An 8,678-nucleotide genomic window follows, 5' to 3' on the forward strand; every position below is an offset into this window, starting at 1 on the left:
TCTCCTCTCCATCTAAATGCTACTGTAAGTACCGAGATGTGAGAACTGTGCGCTCGGAGAGAAGCAAAAACAAAGTTCCATCCAAGACTCTTTAAAGGTGTTATACCCCCCCCCCCCCCCCCCTTGCTTTCCCCGTTAATGTATTTGGTAATACGTGAAAACAGATATAAAGTTCAATCTGTGTTAGGCTGAACTTTTTGAGAGATCCGGCGGCAAAATGTTTTGAAGGATAATATTTGCATGTGGTGGTAGCGAATCATCCAAAGGGCTATTGACACAAGCGCTCTTCTGAGGAACAGAGGGATGGGGGTGGAATGGAGTGGAGGGGGGGGGGGGGGGTCAACTATAGTCGACTCGAGAGTCAATATTCTTGCTGGAAGAGCTTTGCAGAAACAATGTCCAGAGAGCTGTCCTGGGAAGGCTTGAGATGCTGCACTGACATGAGCTTGGGACTGCGGTGCATTCTGGGCCAGGATGGCCTCGATGACCTCTCTGAGGAAAGCTTCATTTCCTGTCCTCCCGGAGTTATTTCGCCATGGAAATGACAGAAATGACTGAGGAGCATCATGTTTTACATGCAAGAATGCACAGACAGTATTCTCATCAACATCGGCGCTTATGTAAGCACACTTTAACTGTGTAGTTACAACACCGCTGAGCCCCCACAAGAGAGTATATTAAAATATTTGGAAGCTAAATTGAAATAGCCTGCGCGTATGTGACTGCAGTAGATTAGCAGTTTGTACATTAGCCTTCCCGTAGCCCACTCGTGGTAGAAATTCAGCTGTATGCGAGTAAACACACAACCCCGGCGTGATGGTTCAAGCTTCATTAGGCAGCTGGTAAACAAAGCCATAACTGCCAGCAGAGACAATAAGATAAGCTGTAAATGTGAGTGCAAGAAAAATGATCTGCCAATTTTCCAAATGTCTGTCTTCTTTTTTTATGGCTGTTTATAATCAGTCAGATTTATATTTGAAATAAGTCATCTGGGCCGTTAAAGTGGTTTAATGATCGTTACTGTTCGAAACAATTTCTGGTAAACACTGAGTGAGGAACAGCAGCACTCAACAAGACTGAACCTGTCTGCTCTCAGTGATGGAGTCATTCACTTGATGCAGCCCAGTTGTTCTTCGAAATGCTGTGGTTTCATTTTTGTTGCGCCGCCTCACTATTTCCTACATTACCCACAATGCTTTTGAGAATTTAAAGGAGGGAGCAAAATAACAATAAAGACATTTAAAAGTAGAAAGGCGTCAATGAAATTGTGAAAAAACACATGAGAGACAATGAATTACAACCAAAACTGCTAAAACTTAAAGAGAATTTTTCTATTCAATACAGGGAGATCCCAGGATTATTAAAGGAATACTAGAGAAAGGATATTTTTGCTACACCAAATGATGTCTTTGGTCATTTCTCAAATTCTTTACTAAGAGATGCACCGATCCAACTTTTTCTCTCCCTATACTGATTCTAATATTTCAATCTGTCAATACTCAGTTGTGATCCAGCACTGGGATTCTGCATGAATCATAGTCAGCGGTCCTGAGTGACTAATAACGGAAACACACTGAAAAACCTGTATTTAATGTGGATCTGTCAGGTCATGGTCAATACCCAATCCACTTTATAATGTCAGCATCTGTGCCAGTACTGATTAAATGGGTACATCTCTACTCTACTACTCTACTAATCTCTACTTTTATCTCTTCAGGTAATGAAAAATGAAAAAAAGCAGAGAAGATCAAGTAAACTAAATTAAATTTCACTTCATGGGATAAATTAAATTAGGGCTGCAACTAACAATTATTTTCATTATTGATTAATCTGTATTAATGGGTTGTTTGGTCCCTTAAATGGTGAGAAATGTTTTAAAGCTTTTCCCCTAAGCCCAAGCAGATGTCCTCAAATGTCTTGTTTTGTCCACACCCCAAAGATATTCAGTTAACTGTCACAGAAAACTAAAGAAACCCAAAAAATATTCACATTGGAGAAGCTGGAACCAGAATATCGGGCGATCTGTTTATTAGCTGGCAACTAATCGATTAATTCATTGCAGCTCTAAATTAAATGTCTCTTGTCTTAAAGGTCACATGTTCACCTTGCCTCATTTAACGGGTCCTCAAACAAAAAAAAAGGTACCACAACAGTTTGAAATAGTCAACACTAAGCAGACATTTTTAACTTATAGGACCATGTTTAACCCTGCTGATATCCTAGGGTCCAATTTGACCTGTTTAAATCAATGTTTTTATATCAGAAATATTAATTTATTTCATCTAATTGGTTCCATATTACATTCTTTGCAAGTATGATTATCACTACTTTCATTGAATTGGCTGATAATTTGGACTTTATGCTTCATTATTAACATTCAAACCCAGGTTGATTATGTGCTGCCATTCAAATATTAGAAAAATAGTTTCAAAACTGTATCCTGACTAAACTTTGACATATACCAGTCCAGTAATCCATCAACATATTTTCCTCTGATCTGAAAATTGATGGGAAGACAACGGGAAGGTTAAGTTGGCACAATGAAGGGAATTAACACCTTCACATCACTGCATTGCTGTGCTCACATCACACTTCACGTACAATACACTTCCACACAGCAGAGCACATGCCCAAAACATGTCATGCCACCTTGTCATTTCAATGGCTTATAATCAGCCTGTAAGTGAAAGTGACAACAGTGGGTGGCTTGCTGACAATGCACCACTTTTATGTGCTCTGCCTGGCACCCTACAAGCCCACCATGTGTTTGCCGCCTGTGGCCATGCAGAGGGGGACGGAGAGCACAAGGGCACCTCTTCACTCCACGACCCAGCTGCATCTCTAAAATGCAATTGGGAAGGGAAGGAGGGAGGCTGTTTCAGGCAGTCACCAAAAGGCAGTCGTGAATCAAAGCTGAATACGAACAGACGCCCGCATCTTACAAAACGCTGCCGTAAAAGCATAAGCACACAGACGTGACACATAAAGAGTACAGCTGATAGCCGCATTCGACCAAACTGTTCCCCCAGACATCTTAGCTGTCAAGCACAGAGCCATCTTTCTACCCCGTCCACCCCATTTGTCACAAACTTGGCAGGACGTTAAAAGACAGGCCGGGCTTTCCCTGAACGCTCGTAGACTGTGGGGACAACACCTGCTACCCGCATCACTGCTACAGTACTTCAAACATCTGTGTGTTAATGAGCAATAACTCCCTGTCCTGACAGCGTAAACGCAGGTGCACCACTGAATGGTGGAGATTGAGTCATTGTAATCACTTTGATGAGGTAAATTAAGTACTTGAATATAATGTGGAGAGTGGGAATGAGTAGGAACGAGAGAAAGAGAGGCAGACTGTGTCAAAAACTACAATAGCAGAAAAAAAGATGCTTCAGTATTCAAATTAAGTATATGCAAATGCCCTTGTTTTTTATCCTCTGTTTCTACATTCTGTCAAAATTCACCCAATGACTTTTTGATCATATTTGCAGCTTAAACTGTCCAAACTGCTGCTACACAAAAAGCAGGCTACTGTGCCCCTAATTAAAGTCAGAATCCTGACAAGTGTTGCTGCTACTCCGCCTCCAATTCTTACTTAAGTCTAGTTATTTATTGATCATGTTTTTTTTGATTGTGCATAATTATCCTGAAGCGATTCACAAGCCAATGAGCAAAACGTGCAAAAAACTGTCATCTCAAATACAGAAAAACAGCCACACACTCGTGCGTTTAATTATTCAATACAGAGTTTCTGCACTCTCTGCTTTGGGTGTTATCTATACTGGTCCATTTCATTAGGGAAAGTCATTAAATGTGCCTTTTCTGGATACTGAACACATGCTTAACTGCATTGTAAGGTGATGACAAGCAATGAATTATGCATATGAGTTTCACAAGAAATTATTCCACTGTTTAGAATATTATTTTCTGACCCTGAACGTCTGAAATAGTCAGTTTTCATCTCATGTGCCATATTTACTGTTCCCCAACTGGAACCAGTAAGAGAAGTATCTGAACAGGTTTGAGTGGTAAATCAGAATTAATGAGGGTATCCCCAATTTTTCTCCCTTATTTATGTCCAACTCAATGGGGTTTCTGGAAAAAGTGGGTTTTTAAAAAGAATTACCGATAAGGGTAATATTTTTAATATTTTTATAATAAAATCATAAATCTTTAATTTATTGAGAACATTTGGTATACTTTGTCATCACTCTTTATGTATTTATAGTTAATCTCGGAGTGTTCCCACAGTTTACTGGTGCTTGACGTGAGATTGCAGCATCCCTGGTACAAGTCTGTTAAGGGGCTTTTGTTGCATGTCTTTCCCATAACCCTGTCCAAACACTTCCTGTCTGTCTCTACTGTCAGCCATAGGGAAAAAACAGCTGATGTCTTTTTTCAAACAAATATCCTTGAAAACTACCTTTCATGACAGATTTATGAATGGTTAGTAAGTAAGAACATCATATTATAAACTATCAAAAGCAATATCTTCTCCCAATATGAACATTTGCGTTTTATCTTCTGATATCTTGCTTCATTTTTTTTTATTAGAGTTTTTATGTGACTTTATGTTTATACAGTAAATATCACAAGAAAATTTTGCTGTGCACAAATAGGAATGCATAACTAAGACGGGAAGCAGCAATACTTCTCATCACTTAAACCCTGGCAGTACTGTAGACTTATTCCCAGTTATAGTGGTTTGGATACTTACATATGCACACATTAAAAAACAAAAATGCTCGCACATTTGGCCTACAATCACACACACACACACACACACACACACACACACACACACACACACACACACACACACACACACACACACACACACACACACACACACACACACACACACACACGCACACACACACGCACACACACACACACACACACACACACACACACAGAGAGAGAGAGAGAGAGAACCCAGACATGACCCAGACACTAAGTCTGCCCTGACTTTTTGTCACTCTGCACATTAGGTCTGTCACTTCATATCTCCCCATGAGAAAACTTAACACCCCTGCTTTGGTCCATACCACTACATCATACGACTTGCACGAGTTGATGGACAGCTACAAAGGAGCTGCTGACGGTAAGAAGGAGTCGGTTTGTATTAGAGGGCTGTCCGACGTCCTTGAATGTTTCTTTGTGGCTGATGAGTGAGGTCTAACAGCTGCTGCTGACCATGTCAGGGGAAGAGAAACTATGAGATCTAAAAATATCTTTAATTTTGTGTATTTAAATTGACAGACTTCAGACTTCAGACTTCATGGAAAGTAAATCTTTCTGGTAGCATATCATATTATTAACTGTAGTAAATATGTGTGGTGTTTCCTCAACAAGTCGACAGCAGGAATGCATGACAGAGGCCAGGCAAACAATGCAAGGCTATGTACTGTCTGCAGCAGAGGAAGAGGTCGTGGTTTAGATGGACAGGCAGATTTACTTACCTCATTGGTTGAGTCCGAAGCGCCGTCTTCAGATCTTCCACCACTTTGTTCCTCATTTCCATTTCCTCCTCATCAAAGGCAAATAGGGTCTGCATCTATAGAAAGGGTAAGAAATTAAAATGGTAAATAATGGAATTGTACAACTTTTAGCTTTAGCAGGTAACAGTGGACAAGTATTTGTTTCTCACTTCTAATTAAGAGCGTCTCTTTTTTTCTGCTTGGTGATCACAAGAATTCTAATCTTAATTTGGCAGCAAGGAGACAGCAGTTGAACATATTCCACCCGTATACAAGTATATGTATTTGTTTTAATTAGTCGTTGTGGCACTGCACATATAATCAGAGCCTCATGAGTCGACTAATGTTTCAGGCACAACAAATCAGACAGATCATGTGTAATTTTCTCCCTTTCAATGTGATTTTCCTTCTAAAGTACAGTTTGAAGCTATACAACATGCCAAAATAAGTCATGCGGGCAATTAGCTCCAATCAAGCTTACAACAAATACGACAAATCGTAAAAAAACACTTGGAGCAGTGGTAGCGTTAATGCATTTTTGCATCACTTAAAGGCCCTCTTCAGTGACATCAAAGAGCTGCTGTGCTTGCATTAGTCAGGGCCACAGGGCTTCTGTTTAGCCTCTCCAGGGTTTTTCCATGGCAGTTCCCTGCCAAGTGCTAAGGTTCAAACAGTGTGTGTATTAGCAGTGGAGTACACTAGTGAAAGTGGCCATTTATTTGCCTGAAAAAGATATTTGCTTAAATGTCACCCTGTTTTCCAAACTTTAAAAAAGGCAGATGGATCATAGGTTGATGCAAACATTCCATGACAAGACATTTCTTTCTTGCCATAATATCCACACAGCTAAGTCCATGTTTGACTACCTAACAACAGCTCCGGTCTGTCCAGTGTGCGAGTGTTTAATCTAGAAACAGTGCAGTCAAAACATCCATCATGTAGACTTAGCCTCAAGTCCAGATGGTTCAGTCACCCTGTGCCAAGAAGTAAAGGCTCTGGCTCCTGTTTCTCTAAACGAATATGTTCATAGTCAATGGGAAGTTGGACACAACAAGTGTTGGGGAGAGTGAATGATATAGTCGTGCTGCGAGCCAGTTCACCGTGTCAATGAGTCTAGCCAAATGGCTCCTTCCTACATCTGCTATTTGTAAGCTCATTCTAACCTGTGGCCAACATGCACATAAGGATACCATTATAGCCAGTTGGTAAACCAGCAGAAGGTACTTCTCTAAATCCTTATTATGGGAAGTGCCCCCCAGAGCCAGAACCATGCCTTCAAGCTAGTCGTCAGTGCGTTGTTAACTGAGTGAGTGATGACTGCAGCTCATCAAAACCTTAATTTGGACCATGTGAGTCCGTGATGCGCCAAGTAAAAAAGTATTTGTTCAATAAAAACAAAGACAAACAACATTATTATAACAAAAACAACCAGGCAAAGTGATACATAGGCACTAAACCTAATTAGGCTAACCAAATGCTAGCTGAAGGTTAGCTATTATCCTATTTTTCAAATGAAGCTAGAAAGTAATGTCTAAAATAGGTCTTTACTGAACTGACATATCAGCATACTGTATATATACAAGAATATTTGGAAAAGTTGTCAAAATGTAGGAACTAGCCTTTTTTTCCGAAAGCATTTCAGTGAGATAGAATTACACTTCTACTACAGTAGGTGCTAACGTTAGTTTGTTGAGTGTATTTACATCACAGCTAAGCCATGTAGATCGTAAACAGGATTGGAAACAACTACAAAATAGAAGCACATTGTTACGTTGCTACTGATAAAAGCTACAGTGTCATTTTAATGCAACATTTACATGTACAGTAATCTTTCCCATGTAAAGTACCAGTCTAGACAGGTACTGTAGTTATAAAGAAAATAAGACATCGACTTTCTACAGTAAATAACATCAAAGGGAATTACTCTTCTTAGCTAACTGACCATTTAATTTGAATGGTTTCACAGCTGACTAGTTTCTGATGCAAACTCATTCAGAGCAACACTCACTAAATTGCTTTTGTTTTTAAGCATTCATCAGTAGAGTTTCCAATTTTGTGGTTGTGAAGATGCAAGTGAGTAATAGCTGAGTTCTGGGTAATTCTTCACATCAATAATCGTCTCCGCCTTAAAGCTCTTTTCTCTTTCTATCGATAGACATCCCCGTCCATTTGGGAGGCTCCACATGCTAACTTAAGACACAGCAGGGCTACAGAAACTCCTGTCAGAGTCACGAGGACGTTTGAATTATCACTCAGTGGCCAGCGAACAACCTCAGGGCTCTGACATGGTTTTTTTATGAATGAACATCAACATGCTGGTTGTACGATAATCTCTCCAGGGCGGCATAGCGAAAATGAGCTCATCCAATAACTCAGCTACTGTGGAAGGGCTGTCCCTAGTGAGCTTGCCTGGGAGCCAAGACATGAAGTCATGGACGAGCACAGCACCTCCAAACTTTAAAATGCACTCTTGTCAAGATGCTGTCTGGAGCACTGCGGTGGAGAAAATGGAAGACTGATAGTAGTAGTGAAAAAATGATTCAGGAAGGGGAGGAAATTAGCTGGAGCTATGTTGAATAAGGGGGGGCTCTACTAAAGTGGGGCTTGAACAAGAGACTACTTGTGCAAAAAGGGGAATGGAGAATAAAAATATCCTTCTCAACAAGTTACTTAATATATTAGAGTCATAAAATCTTAATCATCTTTATGCAAGAAAAACCCATTCGGCCAATGATGTAACATAATTTCGGCTGCTGCTTCAAAAGGCAAATCATATTTTCACATTTTTCTTGAAATAGGCTACTTTTCTCCAATATTAGTGCAACTATTTGCAATAAAACTTTCTAGAAAATGTCTATAAAATGTGCCACCATTGGAAGAAAATGGAAATATCAACATTTTAAGTCTATATATACACACTAGACCGTATAGAAATGCTCACAAAGTCTTGTTTTGCAGGAGGTACAGAAAAAAAAAAGAATGAAAGGCTGAAACATAATTCTGACAGCGTGTCTGATACCTAATAGCACAGAGGCACCACTACAGCCCTGGCGGATTTAAGATGCTTGGCAATGCACAAATCAGCACTTTCCCTCGACTACACCTAAAATAGTGTGTATGTTGTCTGAGTCTTTAAGAGACTGACAGTAAAATTATTTCTCCAGACTTCAACAGTAAGCTCAGGTACCGACACACGGT

At 40.0% G+C, this 8,678-nt stretch overlaps 1 protein-coding gene across 1 annotated transcript in view; it reads right to left on the reverse strand.

The window, feature by feature from the left end:
- The window catches only part of daam2 (dishevelled associated activator of morphogenesis 2), a 39,895-nt gene extending 33,144 nt beyond the window's left edge, over positions 1-6,751 (reverse strand). The window contains exons 1-2 of the mRNA XM_062439803.1: positions 6,671-6,751; positions 5,463-5,557 (exon numbers count right to left, since the gene is read on the reverse strand). Of these exons, the coding sequence (XP_062295787.1) occupies positions 5,463-5,557; positions 6,671-6,751 (176 nt within the window). The remainder of the gene's footprint in view (positions 1-5,462; positions 5,558-6,670) is intronic.
- Positions 6,752-8,678: the final 1,927 nt, after the last annotated feature.

Source organism: Scomber scombrus, chromosome 19 (genome assembly GCF_963691925.1).
Source record: "Scomber scombrus chromosome 19, fScoSco1.1, whole genome shotgun sequence".
Lineage (NCBI taxonomy): Eukaryota > Metazoa > Chordata > Actinopteri > Scombriformes > Scombridae > Scomber > Scomber scombrus.